At 44.5% G+C, this 19,021-nt stretch overlaps 1 protein-coding gene across 13 annotated transcripts in view; it reads right to left on the reverse strand.

Annotated features, from left to right (window-relative positions):
• KCNMA1 (potassium calcium-activated channel subfamily M alpha 1) overlaps positions 1 to 19,021 on the reverse strand; it is a 734,101-nt gene that overhangs the window by 68,055 nt on the left and 647,025 nt on the right. For 12 of the 13 annotated variants that reach the window (XR_010412485.1, XR_010412484.1, XR_010412486.1 and 9 more), the window contains 3 exons: positions 15,747 to 15,870; positions 11,321 to 11,545; positions 7,803 to 7,995 (listed from right to left, as the gene is read on the reverse strand). Coding sequence is in view for 9 of the 13 variants with exons in the window: in XM_054508237.2 (XP_054364212.1) it covers positions 7,803 to 7,995; positions 11,321 to 11,545; positions 15,747 to 15,870 (542 nt within the window). In the remaining 4 variants the exon portion in view is untranslated. The remainder of the gene's footprint in view (positions 1 to 7,802; positions 7,996 to 11,320; positions 11,546 to 15,746; positions 15,871 to 19,021) is intronic. The other variant, XM_064594871.1, reaches the window with a different exon arrangement.

Raw genomic sequence — 19,021 nt, forward strand, 5'->3', positions numbered from 1 at the left:
ATGCATATCATCTCAGTTGGTGAAATGCCTAGCACAGAATGGCAGCAAACGTTCATGAGCATTGGTGCTGCTGTTGCTGCCTGTGGTGGTGGGACAGGCTTGGCTTTGGACTCCGAATTCTCATGCGGATGAACGGTTTTCAGCATAGTACCACCAAGCTCTGTTCTGGCTCTGCAAGGAATATTTCATTCTCCAAGCTCATCACATATTCCTCTCTCACATCAAACCTCCCACGCTTCAGTTCTCCCATGCCTTTGCCTCACACCCTGTTCTTCGACCTCATGGGGATTTATTTCCTGCTTTGTTTTGGCCTCCCTTTCTATAAGCCCCAACACTGGTTTGACTTGTCTGTCTACCATCTTAGACCTGGTGGCCACTCATTTTCATATTCTCTCAACAGCTCCATGGAATCCTTCCCCTCCTCTGAGTCTCCATCCCAGACTAAAGCCATTTTGTATGTTTTCTGTTGTTTCTGCCAAGAACTGCAGAGAAAATCAAAGAGCTGTGTTGACCAGCATCATGGCACCATCACAAATCCAACCCCAGCTGGCCCTCCCCAATGCTCACTCATGCTCTCACCTCGCTCCAGCCATCTCTCTTACATGTTTACTGTAATGTCTGCTCTCAACCTTTGTCACCATCAGTTCCCCATCCCCATCGTCCTGGCCTGTCCTTAGATCTTCAGGGAAAACCAAACTGGCTGCTTTGTGAAGGAAGTAGAGCGAACAGACTGAGCTGCCTCCAGCTTCATCTTCCCCATCTAGCCTTCTGTCTCAGAGGGACAGGAATCATTCCTTCTCCTTTTCAAGGCCATATCATCTTCTGATTGTCTCTGTTCCTCTCTCTATCATTTAACAACTCTCCCCTAAAGCTTCAAACTTTCCCTCTCAATGGGGTGTCACCTCAGTCTACTGTAGCCAACAAATATGGTATCTTTCTCCACATGCTAAAAAGAAAAAGGAAATCTTTTCTTTGACAAGATACTCTGAAATATCCTATTTCTCTCCCTATCAGCACTTGAAAGAGTAATATATGGTTTCAAATTCTCACCTCCCATTAATGCTTCAGACCCCTGAATGCCAGCTTCTACTGGCAATCAGTTATTCAACCATTCTTGCCAAGGTCATCAACAACTTCTTGAGGGTCATATGTGCCATTGCCTTTTTTAGAACCTCATCTATATGACTTTTTTATAGTATCTGACAGTGCTAATCATTGCTTCCTTTCAAATCAGTTCAGCCCAACACATTCTTATGGCATATCAACTCTGTCAGCTCCTGTGCTTGGGGCACTGGGAACATCGAGATGAGCAAAAGAAGAAGGGTCCTTGCCTCTCAAAGAGCTCAAAGTCTACTCAAGGAAACACATGTAGCAACAAATAATTAGGATATATTCGAAACAGCTATCTGGAACTTATTCAACTCTCTTCCCCTTTGACAGCATCACTCCTACTTCCTTAAATTTTTGCCCTCAGCCCCTTTCACTGGATTCTCTTCCTCTGTTTGTCCCTTTGGTGTTGACATTTCCAAGGTTCCAGGTTTGGCCCTTTTCTCTTAGTTGCTCTGCTTTCTTTCCCTGAGAAATATCCACACTCAAGGCCTATACCCTGCCCAACACCAATGATTTCCAAGTCTGTACCTTCAGACCTAACTTTATCCCTATAGCTGTATGTTTGTATTTCTTCTTAGATATCTTGTTAGATATCCTACTTTCAACTCAGATGGATGAGGACCAAATTCTTTACCATCTGCCAGAAGCCTATTTCTCCTCTTGAGTTCTCAGCTTATTTCATCACTTTTATATCCACCCAGTAGCCAACCTTGAAAGTCATTATCAACTCCTCATCCTTGCTCATCCACACCTCCTTCTCACCCAACTGGCCTTCAATGGGCTATCTTTTCGGTTTCAAATCCACCTCAGTTTCTGCCTTGCCCTTGTGACTGACATCACTACAGCTGTCCTGTCAGTGCTTATTCATCCCTTCATGTCTACGACAACTGTCTCCCTTCACAGTTCATGCTGCCATCTCTTCCCACATCTAAACCATGCTCATATTCTTGCCTGTTATCTCTTTAAAAGGTGGATTTAATCACCATCTTCCTATCATCCCAGCCCTTAACGAGGCTATAAGCCTGTGCTCTAGACCTGCATTGTCCAATAGGGTAGCCACTAGCCACATGCCTATATTTAAATTTATAAATTAAATAAAAGGGAAAAAAGCAGTTCCTCAGTCACACTAGCCCCATTTCAAGTGCTCAATAGCCACATGTATTCAACTCATCCACAAATGTTACCTCTTCTTGGAAGCTTTCTCAACTCCTTAAAATATATAAAGTGAGGAGCTTTACGTACTCTTGTATTTCTAGTCTCATCCTTGTCTCATTGCACTGTAATTGTTTATGGGGGTACCTCCTCCATTCACCTGAGCCCTCAAGGATAGTGATTGGCTGCATCCAAGTCATCTTTGTGTTCTGGGCTTTTATAGTGCCTGATGTATAGTGGGCACTCGTTTATTCCTCTCTCTTTCTCTCAAGAGTTATCCTCACGAGAAGGTTAACCAGGAAGAAACTCTAAGATGCTCGTTTCATAATGTGATACAAAAGCACAAAGGGAAACTCAATCACATGTTCCCTCTTTTCAGGTACTGACTCAAGGGGCTCTCTGAGAATGGACCCTTCCTTCCTCAGCTCACCCTCCCTTTCAAGATCACACTCAGTTCTTGTCTTTTAGAACCACAGGGAAACAGTCTGGCAAGAGCCACTGTTGTACCAGTTGATTTAAATTGAAATGTTTTCCCCAGATAAATGCGTGCTAAATAATACACCAGCTCTCCAGCCAAAGGGAAGTGACAGGCACTCTGTAAATAAAGGCACTTAGTTGCTGGTAAAGAGCTGTAAAGTGGTTCTGAGCTGATGTTTGCTGACCAGCAAGAAGCAGCTTCACCTGCTTTATATAATTGTCACTGCAGTCTTGCCTGCTGTATATTAAAACTGCATCTCATAGACCCAACTGTCACATCGGATATACCATCCAGCATGGGGTATGCCACCTTTCTCTGTAATTGTTTTTGACAACCAGGCATCACATCTCAAATCTTTCAGAAAGTGTCTGGTCCAGAATCCCTAGGCTGGGTCAGTTCTGACACCATGTGGGCTAGAACAGTAACACCAAAAGGCAATGTGAATAGAGGAGAGGGAAAAAGGGAAAAGAGGTTTTGTTGGTCTCGGAGACCAAGTAATGCATAGTGGCAAGTGTCTGAACACAAATCTCAACAAAGACTCTACCTCCTCAGTGTTAAGACACATTTTTTATGTTACCTTGTATCATGTTAGGAAAACTTGCCATAAAAATGCATGGGTATTTTGGCCCCAAAGCACACACATTTGTTCTGAGTCCACATTTCTGTCCTGCTGAGTTCTGGAGACATGGTCATGTAGCTCTCAAGACAAAGCAAACGATGGGGTTTTATGAGGACTACAGAATAAATCATAATGAAAACTGGGTAGCAGTGGCCAGAAAGCTCTGTCATTATCACTCAGGGCAAGTTAGATTTGCCTCCGCCCACTGAAAAGAGGAACACAAAATCATTCGGTACTCTAATTCCAATTCACCTGCAGTGTGGTGGTGACAAATGCCCAGATGAAGGGTAGTGAGAATATCTGAGGCCAATGAGCATTCCTCCTGGTCCAGAGCGTCTCAAGGAGGGACACAGTGGCAGGGAAACCTGGTTTGTCCCTCAAGCCCCATGGGCTGGGATGAACCCAAGGAGTGCACTGCATGATGAGCAGCCCAAGGTGAACCCAGAGCACTCACCCATCAGAGAGAAAGTCACTTCCTGTGCTGATGGCCAGGAAAGTCAGAGTGTCCCCAGAGGAGAGTGTTAGAAACCAAGGGCAAGAGAAGAGCAGACAGAGTAAGAAAACAAGGGGAAATGTGGGCTCAGTGCGTCTATAATTCTGACAGTCTCTCACTGAGGGCAGAACAGACTGCCTGCCGGCTGCTGGCAGCATGGGCCCCATTCCACTGCGGACCAAGATACATCCTCTAAGCCACAAGCCCTAAGATACATCCTCTGCCTTCTTCTGGCCCCTGCGTGCCTGTGTGCGTGCATGAGTGAGTGCATGCACGCGTGCGTGCATGGGTGTGTGTGTTTAGGGGGATAGGCGTACAAAAGAAGGAGTGCCCTTCTCTTGTTTTTGTAAGAAAACTAAACTCCCTTTCCCTTTCTTCCTTATCTCCTCCCAAAACCTATTTTCCTTGCTTATTCCCATGCTAAAGACAGTAAAGGGAAGGCTTTTGAGAACTGAGTATGTGCAGAGGGGAGGGAAAGCATTTTTACCAGTTTGGCCATCATCTAGGATCTGAGAGGCTGGGAGCTGGTTTCTGAGAGCTGGAAGGAAAACCCATGTCAGATGCACACGTAACTCAATTGTGCATTGAGATTCTGATCTATGGACCTTGACGATCACAATTATTAAATTGGGAGAAAACAGACATGCACTTTTCTGCCCCTCCCGCTCAGTTCCATCTCCCCCACCCCGCCCCCTAAGGGAGTGCTTCTCCTGCCTCTGCTTCTCTCCATTCCCCTTGCTAGCTCCTGCCAGGAGAAGAGGAGCATCTGATCGGGTCGGTCAGTTTGTTCACTGGACCGGGTGTTGTTAGCTTGCAGATTATTGTGCCTTAGAGCAGTGCACAGGAGTCACCTGGGGACCCCGTTAGAATGCAGATTCGGACGCAGGAGGTTTGGGGTGGGCATGAGATGCTGCATCTCTAACAAGCTCCTCGGGGGATGCCCACGCTGGGGCAGAGTTGGGAGGACATACATGGAAGAACAAGTACTTAAAGGCAGGACCAAACGGTGGCTTGCCTCTTCCACTTCCTAGGAGGTCAGCTGACTGTCTCCTCATATCCTCTGTCACCTGCACTCCCTGCACAGGCAGTGCAGGCAGGAGGCAGGCGCTGGCTCTCCGGGACACAGCGGGGTAGGTAAGACTCTCGTTCAGAGCCTTGACAAGTTGCTCTGCCTGCAGCCCAGCTGAGCAGTGGATACCAAGATTTAGATTGGGGGACAGGCAGGGGTTGGTGGCATGGAGAGGTGAAAACCAGGCTTCAGACTGGATCAGTCAGGGTTGCCTCAAGCCACTCCTAACAGACACATGAAAAAATGCTCCACATCACTTGGCATCAGGGAAATACAAATCAGAACCACAATGAGAAACCACCTCACATCAGTCAGAATGGCTAAAATGAACAACTCAAGAAATAACAGATGTTGGTGAGGATGAGGAGAAAGGGGAGCCCTCTTACACTGTTGGTGGGAATGCGAGCTGGCGCAGCAACTCTGGAAAACAGGATGGAAGTTCCTCAAAAAGAAAAATAGAGCTGCCCAATGACCCAGCAATTGTACTACTAGGTTTTTATCCAAGGGATACAAAAGTGCTGATTCAAAGGGGCACCTGCACCCCAATGTTTATAGCTGCATTATCAACAATAGCCAAATTATGGAAAGAGCCCAAATGTCCATCAACTGATGAATGGATAAAGAAGAAGTGGTATATATACACAATGGAATATTACTCAGCCATCAAAAAGAATGGAATCTTGCCATTCACATCAACATGGATGGAACTAGAGGATATTATGTTAAGCGAAATAAGTCAGAGAAAGACAAATATATGATTTCACTCATGTGGAATTTAAGAAACAAACAGATGAACATAGGGGAAGGGAAAGAAAAGTAAAGTAAGATAAAAATAAAGAGGGAGGCAAACCATTAGAGACTCTATAGTTAAGAGAATAAACTGAGGGTGGCTGGAGGAGAGGTGGGTAGGGGGATGGGATAACTGGGTGACGGGCATTAAGGAGGGTACTTGTTGGGATGAGCACTGGGTGTTATATGTAAAGTGATGAATCACTAAATTCTACCCCTGAAACCAATACTACACTATAAGTTAACAAACTTGAATTTTAAAAAAGCAATGAAGACTAGAAGCCACTCTATTCCAAGTATGAAGAAAATCAGACATGGACGCAACCATTGGAAGGGCCGTTTCACTTGCAACACAAGGTGGAAGTTTCCACAGGAGGTGCTGGAGACCTCAAGGCAACTCGAAAAAGACCACAGCAGCCCCCTCAGTCCCTAGCAGCAAAGCCAGTGATGCTCAGAAAGCTCCCCTAAGAGCCGCTTTGAACCTCGCATCTGCTCAGGGTCAGGCTGCCGCTGCCTCCAAAGAACTAAGGCTTCTTTCCCTTTTCCAAATTCCAGATCTCGTCCCTGGGCCCCGCTCTCCTTGGCAGACGCTGGTCCAGAACCGTGCAGAGAAGAGGATTCTAGGAACGGCTGTTCCCAGCTTTGTTGCACTGTTGAACAGCTGTGGGAGGGAGATGGTGCTGAGCTGACAGAAGGTCATGCACGCGCAGCATGACCGGTCTGGGCGGCATGACGGAGCTGAGCTCTCCCCTGTCAGTAAGATGGCACTTCTCATCCCAGCAGCTATAGTTCTCATGGGCCCTGCTCCCTCCACCTTTGGTCCTGGAATGATGGGATTCAGGCCCCCATCAGGCCCCCAAGGCCACCCATCTGGTGGAACCTTATGGCAATGATCCTGCTGTTCACGGCAAGCCTGCACCGAGGCCTCACATCCCATCCTGCCGAGGCCCTGATTAGTGAGGCTGTTTGTTACGAGGTTTGGCTGTGCTGCCTGAGACTTCTAGATGACATCTTTACTAGCAGCTATCTGCCCAGTATCCCAGGGAAAATGACAAGGAAGATGGGGGCAGAGAAGAGAAGGCAGATGTGCATCATTTAACTCTGTCGTGCCTCCTGCAGAGAATGTGTGACCTGATGAGCATCACCTCTTGCTAAATGACTTCTCGTGTCCATACTGTCCCCACTGTCCAGGGGTCACCATCCGTAGGTCGGCATATAACAGGGCAAAGCTTAACAACCCCATGCAGCAATAACAATGGCAAAGCTTAACAGAGGTCAATGGCAAAAATATATACTGGAGAGAAACATTGGGAATTGTTCCGGCAGCATCTTTCCAGTGCCTGATGTTAATCAGGGGACCCTGGTCATCAAGCCACTGTTTGGGAAGACTGAGGGGGTGGCAATTTATTTATTTATTTATTTAATTTATTTTTTTTTTTAAAGATTTTATTTGTTCATTTGACAGAGAGAGACACAGCGAGAGAGGGAACACAAGCAGGGGGAGTGGGAGAGGGAGAAGCAGGCTTCCCACAGAGCAGGGAGCCCAATGCGGGGCTCGATCCCAGGACCCCGGGACCATGACCCGAGCCAAAGGCAGACGCTTAACAACTAAGCCACCCAGGCGCCCCTATTTTTATTTTTTAAAAATTTTTATTTATTTGACAGAGAGACACAGCGAGAGAGGGAACACAAGCAGGGGGAGTGGGAGAGGGAGAAGCAGGCTTCCCGCGGAGCGGGGAGCCCAATATGGGGCTCGATCCCAGGACCCTGGGATCGTGACCTGAGCCGAAGGCAGACGCTTAACGACTGAGCCACCCAGGCGCCCCATGGGGGGTGGGGTGGCAATTTAAAGGCTGCTTTCCTCTCTGGGACGGCAGCCTATTCTGAGTGTGGGTGTTCAGGTCTCAAGCCTGCTTCCCGCGATGGTAAGAAGAGGCAGTGGATGCCCCTTTGAAAGCCATCCCAGCAACCGCAGGTGTCACTGCCAGGCAGGCTGATGTGAGCCTCTTTGAATTACTGAGTGAAGGATATCCCTCTTGCCAGCCCCTGTCCCCTGTAGGCACAGCAGAGAAGTATTACAGGCTGTCCTTACCTTGGGAATTAGCCTGCAAGACCCCGATGCTGTCATCAAACTGCATAGATTTGATGTTGAGTGACGCCAAGATGCATTCCTTGTCCTGCAGCGAAGTATCATCAATATTATTCTGATTGGCTGACAGGATAACGCACATGTCACAGAGGTTGATGTTGACGGCCCTTAAATCAGCCCGACTTAATGGTGTACCCTTTGGCATAGAGGAAAGGAAAAAAAAAAAAGAGAGAGAAGAAGCCAAAGTGAGACCGAGGGCCGAGAGGGAACGAGGGGGAAAAATAAAAACAAATTAAAGATTGAGCCAGAGCTTTGGGAAATTATTTAACAAGTATCTTTGTTACGCCTTGACATTAAGCTGGCCTAACTACATTCAAGGGAATAGGAGCTGTGTGGTAATCTAAAGGGTAGTCAGGGCTGATGGTGGCATTTCAGGCTTGCTCTCCACGTTCAATCAAGCCGTTGCTAACAAACGAGGGAGAGGAATAATGCCAGGGTCCTACATCTTCTTCCTGCTTGGAAATTGTCTTGATTTAAGAAACTGTCCTGTGGCAACCTCTGGCTTTCAGAACATAACGAGGGGATGGGTTTCAAACGCCTGTTTATTTAATAGCAGGTCACTTCTGTCTCGGGCAAAAACAGCACCTCCAGCTAGAATTTCCAGTGCAGCCAAGGGGAAATAGCCAGTGAGCGTGGTGTGATGAGGGGGTGCTGATAGTGGCTGCTCCACCTGGAGGAGGTGGGAGGGTTGGAAGGAATGTGCATCTTGCAAAGGGGCGGGGGGAAAGGAGTTAAGCTTCAAGTCATATAATTTTATTGCGTATTTTCAGCAAGAAAAAAACAAAAACAAAAACAAAAACCAAGAGGGGCACCTAGGTGGCTCAGTCAGTTAAGCATCCGGCTCTTGGTTTCAGCTCAGCTCATGATCTTTGGGTTGTGAGATGGAGCCCCACACCTGGCTCTGCACTGGGCATGGGGCCTGTTTAAGATTCGCTTTCTCCCTCTCCCTCTGCACTCCCTCCCCTGCTCCCTCTCTAAAGAACAAAACAAAACAAAAAACAAGAAAATCACCTAATTGACCAACAACATAGGGATGGTTGAATATACCACTGGAATATGTTCAAGGGAAGTCTATGCAGCAGGTAAAGAGACCAAAACAGTTCTCCATGTAGGCATAGCCTTGGAAGGATCTCTGAAATAGTGGGTTAAGTGAGGGGGGAAAAGACACACACACAAAAAAGTTGTAGATAATTCAAAAAGTATGATTTCATTTATGTAAAAAGAAACCCACAAAAAAAACCTATATATTCATGAATATACTGATAAGTGCATGTACATTCAGAGAGAAATTTCAAGAAAAATATACACTAAACTAATAATAGTAATTACCTCTAGGGAGGAGAATGAGATTGGGGGTAAAGGAAAAAGTTTGTTTTGACTTTACATACTTCTGTCTTGTTTGAATATTTTATAACAAGAATGTATCTGTATATTACCGGTATAATTAAAAATAAATAAGCCAGTAAACAGATTTTTTTTTTAAATCCCGTAACAACAAAAAGCAGTGGGGGCGGGGAGAACAGAACAAGGAGGTAATGACAGAGAGGTAGAGAATGCAAGCTCAGGTGAAATAAAAGGATTAGTGCTAGAGGAGAGAGGTGTGACCTCCACAGCCTCTGTGTCCCTAGGAGGGATCATAGAACTGATCAGGCCAGCCCATGCTGGTGCTCCCCAGGGGCCATATGGTCTCATTTTGGAATTCACATACTGGGTTCTCCAGCCTGAATCCAGCTTCTGCTTTGCCTACATGGGGATTTGAGTTGCCTTCAACTCACTGACTGTGTAGGGAGGGGGTCTGCCAACCACCAGATATCCTTGGATCCCTTCCTCCCATTCTCCCTCCTGGAGAAGGGGCTTTGAGCTGATGGAACTTGGCTGCACAGATTGAGACCATCAACCATCTTTTATGACTCAGTGACAGTCATGATTCTGCTCTCAGCCCCCAAAAATACTGCTGCAAAGGGATATGATGGAGGAAGAGGCATTTAGGGCTCTGGGGCTGGGAAGCTACTAGGCTCTGGAGCAGTATCTTTTGAGAGGAGAAGAACCCCACTTTTCCAGGGATCTCTTGGTACAAAATAAATCTGACCAACTTCCTGAATCATTTTACCAGTGCATAAGCCTCAATTGCCTACATCCATATTCTTTTAATTTTCACCTTGTAGGGAATCCAGCAGTAATTGTGATCTAAGACAATCCCTGCACAGTTGTATACACATGATTTCAAAACTCAAGAAATACAAATGACATACACAGAAACACCATGTTTCTGTGGGCTGGCTCCAGATGGGGGGTACTGTTTAAACAATGAAATATGTGAAGACAGAGATGAAGGCCCATTTTGTACAAATATATTGTGCTTGAGTGAGCTAAATTTTGGAGAGTTTAAAAAGGACCTGCAAATATGAGAGCTTATTCATATGCATACCAACAGGTGAGTGCATGTATGGAAGGGTACAAAGAAGGAAACACACACACATACATCACACACACAGAGACTCATGTAGCCCAGCAAAATAATAAGCTCTTTTCAAAATACTTTTAGACCCCAGTCCATGTGTCCCCAGGGGACCATGTGGAAAAGCACATGTAGGAAGACAGTCGTGGAAATACATACTCAAATCTATGACGACTGAAATTAGAAAGGTATATATCTGTTTATGCTCTTCCATGCATAGGACTATTTGTTTTTCTTCAGGTGACTGTTTTTAACTACATGTGTTTACTAAATCAGTTTACTAGTTTACTAAATCTAGAATTGTTTAAAAGTTTATGAAAAATATATTGATTAGTGATTAGGAAGTAATTAGATGACTCCAAGATCATGTATCCCATGTTCTTACACTAAATTATGGAGTCTCAAACTGTTCCTTTTAGATTTGGGTCCTAGGATTTTTTAAAGTCAAGAATATCCCATGCACATATGTGCACACATACATACAAGCCCATGAAAACATTGCTAGGCTTCTAAATGAATGGAAGGCAGGGAGTGGCCAGCAGAAGGGGTTGGCAGCAGGAATAAAGAAAGAACTCTTAAATCCACTTGGTTAAAAACATAAAGTGGTACAACCAAGATTTATAGAAGCGTTAATAATGTCATAAGTAAATTGACAGAAGTAGTTCCATAAGTAAATTCTGCTATAAGCATCATAATATCTCAAAGCACTAGGTTTGGGTAGGCAAGAGAGAGAGTGTAGAGACACTGATATGGTAATGCATTTGATACCAGCCTAACTTCATGCTCGATGAGCAGCTGAACTTGGCTGCAAATTCCTTTTAATAAGGTCTCCCAGGGTTTAGCTATTCCTAGACAGAGCAGAGGGGAAGGGCTGAGTCCTCAGGCCCCTAACCAGATGAAGAAGCAGACGCATGATCAAAGCTACAACTATCATATCCACCTGGGATTTTGTTTTGTGAAGGGAAAGAAGAAAAAAACATCACTAATGTGACCCTGGACTTACAGGCAATATGGACACTTTGGGGAAGTTATGAAGCGTCTCCCATTCCCGCTTGAGGTACTCAATGGAGCCCACAAACACGATGTGCTTGAGCTCATGGTAATGAAAGTTGCTGGCACGAAGTGGCATCACCAGGTTCCGGAGGCCAATCAGGGCTGAGCTGACATCACCAAAGATGCAGACCACGACGTGACCGCTCAGGACTGTCATGGCGGCTTCACTTCGAGTCTGCAACAGGGAGAAGTGTACCAGCATTGGAGAAAAGACCTCAGAGGTTGTGGTAAGGATTAAAAAAATCACTTTCATAAAGATAAACGTTTGTTGAGTGCTTACTATGTGCTTTCATTTTTATTTCATCAATGTTACAGTCACGCCATATGTATTTATAATTTGAGTATGTGTGTATACATTATATTGGTGTAATAAGTATATATAAACATATATCCACACATAACATGACCTTTTTTGACAAAGATTTAAGAAAGTTATGCCATAATACATATGAGCCGGTGCTCTTTCCTGATGATTTTTAGGGGGGGAAATAAGAGGGAATAGCAATATTTATGTTGCTTAGAAAAGAAGTCTTAGTTTCCATGAAATTGTTGATAAAATAAGCTGCCTTTTCTGGCTCTCTTGCTGAAATGATGATAAAATGGTAAGATCTATGCTAGTCTCAGCTTGAGAAGTTTGAATTTTGAGTTCTGGACTCACCAATGGGATTTCACACTACATCATTACATCAGTAGATAGAATATAACATCCTAAGCCAGGGGCTGGCAAGCTATGGCCCACAGGCCAAATCTGGTCTATACCCTGCTATTGTTTGGCCATGACCAAGGCAAGATTGGTTTTTACGTTTTAAAATGGTTGGGAAAAAAAGAAGATTTCATAATATGTGAAAAATACATAAAATTCAAATTCCAATAAAATTTTATTGCAACACAGCCAATCTTATTCATTTAGGTATTGCCTATGGCTGCTTTTGCATTACAACAGCAGAGCTGATTAGCTGTGACAGAGACCATATGGCCAGCAAGATCTAAATTATTTATTAGATGACCTTTTGTAAAAAGAGTTTGTCGACCCCTGTCCACTGCTGCTTTGTGGTTTCCAGGGACATTCCTGGAGAGGCCCACCTGGGTAAGTCATCAGAGGAAGACTCCCAAAGAACAATTAAAAGGATCTAGAGATCGATCAGCAAGAGTAATAAGCCCATGTCTTCCCCCCGACCCTAGGCTTGATCTCAAATGAATGAATAAAATCACCCCAGTGAATGAGGACCCCCAACTTCCCATGCAAATGTTTAGCCACTGCCACCCTTTTGCTCACTGTGTTAGTGAAGAGAGCAACACAGGAGGCCACTTAGTGGGCCTTTCTCCACTCCTCCGTCTGGTCCAATACCTCCCATTCTTGCCTTTCTTCCTCCCGATCCACCCACTGCATGCCTGGATGGCCCCATGTGGCTTTTGGGGGGGCATATTAATGTCCACTGCACATATCAAACTCTGCTTGACTTAATCCCTAGAATTGACCAGTGTATTGATTGTTTAAATGCCAATATTACAATTCACGACAATGTCAGGGTTATTACAGTAACCCCCAGGGAGAAGAAGAAGCCAGCTTTCACTGCCTGATCGTTAGAATAAAGCAGGGCTGTCACCATTATCGGTTTCCCTCTGCAATAGCCCAGGAACACCTAAGACAGGGGCTGTAAGATATGTCTTAGAAACAGTGACCAAGGAGGACCCACTGGGAAGTCAACATCCCATTTCACTGCTTCACGGAGAAGACCTAGAGTTAGTTTTCTTGGCTGCTTGGAAGTCTGAGTGCCTGGATACCGTTAGCAGAGCATCAACCAGTCTGTAACATGCTGTGATGGGGTTTCTAATTACTTTTAATTGGAGTCTAGCTCTCTTCAATGAGCTTGAGGAATACAAACTGGGTCCAGAGCGAGGGTTGGAAATCTACATTGGGAGGTGGGTAAGGCTCCAGTTAGCAAAGTGGCTGACCACAGGAGCTTAGCTCTGGGGACCGAAGCACCAATCCTTAGACCAGCCATAGTAACATCACCTGCAGAATCTTGTTGAGATCCCAGTTCCCGGAGAGTTTGATTCTACCAGGCTTAAGACCCACCAGAGAAACTACTCTCATGTACATCTGGTGCTTCTTATACATCTGTGAAGGTTTAACCCCAGCTGGGCCTTAATGGTGTTAAACCCTTCAAAGCGCAATCTGTTTGCATCCAGTAAGACTCCTCTGGCCACTGAGATACATCCTAGTCTTCTCCCCTAGATTTGAATAGCGTAACACTTAGCTTTAAATACACTGTTTCATAGTTACATTTTATATCTTCTAATTAGATGATCATTTCCTCAAGATTGAGGCCACTTCAGGGGCGCCTGGGTGGCTCAGTTGGTTAAGCGACTGCCTTCGGCTCAGGTCATGATCCTGGAGTCCCGGGATCGAGTCCCGCATCGGGCTCCCTGCTCGGCGGGGAGTCTGCTTCTCCCTCTGACCCTCCTCCCTCTCATGCTCTCTGTCTCTCATTCTCTCTGTCTCAAATAAATAAATAAAATCTTTAAAAAAAAAAAACAAAAAAAGGTTGAGGCCACTTCATATTTTCTAACCCCACAGCAGTTAGTGTCCTGCGCCCAGGGGGTCCATGCAACCCCAAAGCATCTTCACATAGCTGGCTCTTCTGAGTATTCTCATCTCTGCTCCAGTGGGACTTTGGCGAGGGCTTCTTGGACCACACTGTCTAAATAGTACCTCCTGGTCCCTTTCTAGCCCATGGCCCTCCTTGATTGGTCTTCATAGCACTGGATCCGTGTCTGAAATGTTTTTCTATCTTCATCTGTTTACCTGGAGATCTTCTCTTTGCCTTCCCTGGAACATAAGCTCTATGACAGCAGTCATTGTCAGGGGCTTTACCCCTAGCCACAAAAGCAGTGCCTAGCACATAGATGGCCTGTTATAAATGTTTTGTTAAATGATGTTACTTTTCAGATGACAGAAGCAGTAACTCACTTCCCTAAACTCTTTCATGCCAGAGGGGATTTTGTTTGGATGTCAATTAGCCATACCCTCTTCAGGAATACCGGCAAGCCATTAAAACCCTGGATTCCAGATATGATACCCAGCCCTTTACCTGCCACAGGTGGGTAACACCAGTCTGAGTTTGGATCAACAGGGCAAAAGTGCAATGAATACACCAGGATGTAAATACATGGAGCACCTTCATGATTAGAACCATTTGTGCTCCTGGTAAATTGGACAGTAGCTGTTTCTTGAGAATTCTGACTTTCTGTGCTTTTGTCTGTAACATTCACACCTCTAAGACAGCCTCTAGCACAACACTGTATTGGCTCTTAATTGCTTGATTATAATTAAACTGAGAAAACACACACATACACACATTCAGATAAAACACACGGAAAAATCTAGTGTATTAGAGTACAAAGCCATTCTGAGGAACTGGGGCAGCCCATTTCTAAGAAGGGCGGCCATGACATCAGAAATGATAGGATTTTCCCGGCTGACACAAAGAAGCAGAGCACAGCAATCTGCGATGAGAAGGCATCTGACCTTCCTGATTATTAATCCATTTTTCATGGATTATTAGCAGGACAATAAACTGTAGGGAACCTGATGTGGGCATTAAAACCTAAAGCTGTTAATAGGACAAGTCCGCAGAGTAGAATGGATTGTTATCTAGGCTGACATTCCTAGCAGAGACCAGAAGAAGCCTACTGCCAGCTACCAAGATGACCCAACCATGAAACAGGACTCTGAGCCCCCACCTGCCCGAGGTGGACCCATGGCTCATCATTGTCATCATCAGTAAATGCATTTTGCATCATGTGCTAAGAAGGATCCCAAATATGTAAAGCTATTATCTAGAAGAAGACAAGACATTGTTATAAACAAGTAACATTGCTTATTTTATTGGTAGCATTCACATCTCTTCATGGCATTTAGTAATAATAATAAGAAGAAGAAGTAGGAGGAGGAGGAGGAGGAGGAGTAACTTTATTGAGTCCCCTGTGGGTTTTACTCTTTACTACAATCCTAGGAGTTAGAGTCAGTCTCATCTCATCTTCTTACAGGTAAGAGAACTGAAGTGTAAAGAGGTCAAGCAGAGCCACATCCATAGGAATTATATACATACTGCCTCCCAAGATGTCTTGCACACAGCACATGCCTGCCCCATATTGTAATAAGCCAATAAATACTCAGATTAAAAATTCCATCCTCGGTTCATATTCTGGTGAGAGTTCTAGCTCCTTCAATCTGAGTCCCAAATTTTAATGATCAAAAATAGTTAGGACCAGGGACTGTGCCTTCACCAGCCGGTTAGGGAAACCTCATTCCTAGCAATGGTAGTTTGGGACCACAGTGGATGGCATAGATTCTGCGGCCTGCCACTCACCAGGATGACTTTCTCTATCTCCTTGGGTGCGCACCAGTGAAACATGCCGGTGGAATCGTACTTCTTCACGTTGGAGTCCATGTTGTCAATCTGATCATTGCCAGGAATTAACAAGGGGTCATGCCTGGGGAGAAAAGGACAAGAAAACCTAAGTGGAAAATGTAATAAATTATAAATGGAAAGTGTCCCCTGAGTCACATCTCAGAGTAGATGAAAGATGCAGAGAAAGTGGCTATCACTGAAGGCCATTCTTTTGCTTGCAGAACCCATTCCTTGAAAGACAACTGCCCCAACCACCACCACCACCTGGAAAGGCAGGCGACCTTTTTATCAACTAGTAATTCTGCCTTTCCCTCCTGTTCCCATTTCCCTCAAAATGGCCTTCACGTCATTTTGTGGATTTAGCCTCTTTTTATGGATACCTCTCCCTCCTATTCTCATTTTACCAGCTATCCAATCTCCCCCATGTGTGCATGTATGTGCGAGCGTGCACACACACACACACACACTCACACCAAAGAGTTGTTATTAGCATTGGCAATGAAGAGGAAGGAATAGGAATAGAGCCTCATGCTGAATGACTGGCGTGAGGATGGAAAGCCAATTACTTGCTCTTTCTGACTACAACTTCTGACGTGATGCTCTTCGCAGTAAAAGCTTTAACAGGCTGCACTTTAAATATTTTAGCAATTTGCCCAATCAGATTTTGCTCTCCCCGGCTGAAGCCCTTTAAAGATTCAGCAGCATGTCACTTCAGAGCAGATTGACTACCAAATGCCCACATCTGGAATACATGATTTCAATACTAAACAACACCCTCTCTCCTTGCCTTGACAACTGTATTTGCACTCACCGTCCAATGATGGTCTCCCCCACCCCCACTACATCTCCCAACTGCAGCCTTCGTTGGATGAGAGCTCAAGCGCTGACGCATCTTAATAAACTTGTCTTGAATTCACTCTCTTGCCTTGTTTACTGGTGGAAAGGAAAGATGCTGCTACAGAGGCCTCTCCTCCAGTGGGTTGGCAGAGCCTCACCAACAACCTTAGGAATTACAATAAAATCAGGCAGGTCTAACAGGCTCACAGCATAAGAGACATACTCCTACATTTTGGGCCATATCCATTGTCCAGATTCCATCTCTGATAGTGATTCCATATCTCAGTTTTGGGGGAGGTCGTTTTGGTTTCTACAACATTGATCACATATAATTAGGACAAGTCCCAGGCACACATACCTAGCTGTCCTTTCAGGGGAGATATCTTCCCTAAATAATATCACCAATTCAAGATAGAAAATACAAATAGGTTCAAATTCCAAAAACTTATTATAATGTGATTTTCCCTCTTAAATTATCTATTTTAAGCATCACTGGATGACTATTTAGTTTTTAGTATTTCTCCCCCTGACATTTCTCTGATACGTCTCATTTATATGTCCACAACATAGAAAGTGGGACAGGGACTGAGCCTGGGTGGCTCAGTCGTTGAGCACCTGACTTCGGCTCAGGTCATGATCCCAGGGTCCTGGGATCGAGCCCCGCATCGGTGTCCCTGCTCAGTGGGAAGCCTGCTTCTCCCTCTCCCACTCCCCCTGCTTGTGTTCCCTCTCTCACTGTGTCTCTCTCTGTCAAATAAATAAATAAAATCTTTAAAAAAAAAAAAAAAAAAAGAAAGTGGGACAGGAATCTCTCCTACATGATCCACAGACCTAGAATTAAGCTTTCGGGATATCAGGATATGTATCATGAACACCCGCCACTCCCCCCCAATACTCACTCCACCCCCACTTAAGATGGGAAAACTCTCACTGCATTTATTTATTCCTGAGGATTTGCTTTTAGGTGATACCAAATGGCAAATACTGTGTGAGGCAATTCTGCAAAGTTATCTTCACCAAACATGCTAGATTACTATAGAAACTGTCATATCTAATCTTCAAAGGAGAAAAACAATCCACCTTGGAACAGCATCTCCATAGCTGTTGGGAGGTCTTAAGGTGTTGTAAACCACCAGGCCACCTTTCAAATACTGAACTCGGTCAAAAATGCTAAAATAAAAAGGCAGTTGCTCCTAAGAACTGGTCACAGATCAGGGCAAGAGCAACTTTTGATTTCTTTTTCACCTTTGAAACATCTTTAATAGTTTTTATAGATATCTGTCTGTGATAGGTAGGTGGACAGAAAGCACCAAAGAGAGGAGATTTCAGAAAATAAACAGAATGAACACTTCCCAGCCCTAGAAGAACATATTTTAGTTACAAGAGGATCTCAATAAATTTTCCCTGAAGAAATAGAGCCAACTTCAAATTCTCTTGCCCAGTTTATTGGTTAGAGAGGAAATATTATCTCAAGAAAGTTTGAGACTTGCCCCTAACGTCTCCAACCCTCATCTTAGAAGAGTAAATAACAAGCCTGATGATCAGTTATCCCTCAATGAGAGGAAAAAAAGACAGTTTTTTAATGTCAAGCCTCACTAACTGGGGTGAGGGTCTGGGGAAAGCAGATATAATTTCTTTTTTCTTTTTCTTTTTTTTATTTTTTATTTTTTTTTAAGATTTTATTTATTTATGTGACACAGAGAGAGAGGGAACACAAGCAGGGGGAGTGGGAGAGGGAGAAGCAGGCTTCCCGGCGAGCAGGGAATCTGACACAGGGCTCGATCCCAGGACCCCGGGATCATGACCTGAGCCAAAGGCAAACGCTTAACGACTGAGCCACCCAGGCACCCCTATAATTTTTTTTTTTTTAAATCTTATTTGTTCTTGAAGTATAGTGGACATACAATGCTATATTGGTTTCAGGTGTAATTTGACATTAGGGTTGCAAGCCATGATTGGCACTGGAATATCCAGAAGCATCTGAGAAGTCTCAGTGGTATGCCATGCTGCACTCTGTACTCCCTACACACGTCTCACCCTGGTCTGGATAATTTAAATGTATTACCCAGGATCGTCCTCAAAGGATCTGAGCTGAGAACCATTAAAAATCTCCCCAAACAAAGATATTTCCTTTTCTGACCAGCCCTGGTACCTGGACGTTGAACTTTGAGTTCTTGTATCATCAAAGCAGCCAATAAACATGAATTTTCTATTTTGATCCAGGAATGGAGGCTACTCTGATGATTAAGATGCAGTCCCTAGTCATAGAGAGGGTCATAATATAGCAAGAGAGAGGAAATGTCAATCAATAGTTGTGATACAGTGTGATGAGTGTTACAGCATATAAGGGTGGCATGAGAATACCAAGAAAGAAGCTGTTAATTGCCTGGTATTTG

Source organism: Mirounga angustirostris, unplaced genomic scaffold, assembly GCF_029215605.1.
Source record: "Mirounga angustirostris isolate CCGP_5_RB_7025 unplaced genomic scaffold, mMirAng1.0.hap1 SCAF_6, whole genome shotgun sequence".
Taxonomy (NCBI): Eukaryota; Metazoa; Chordata; class Mammalia; order Carnivora; family Phocidae; genus Mirounga; species Mirounga angustirostris.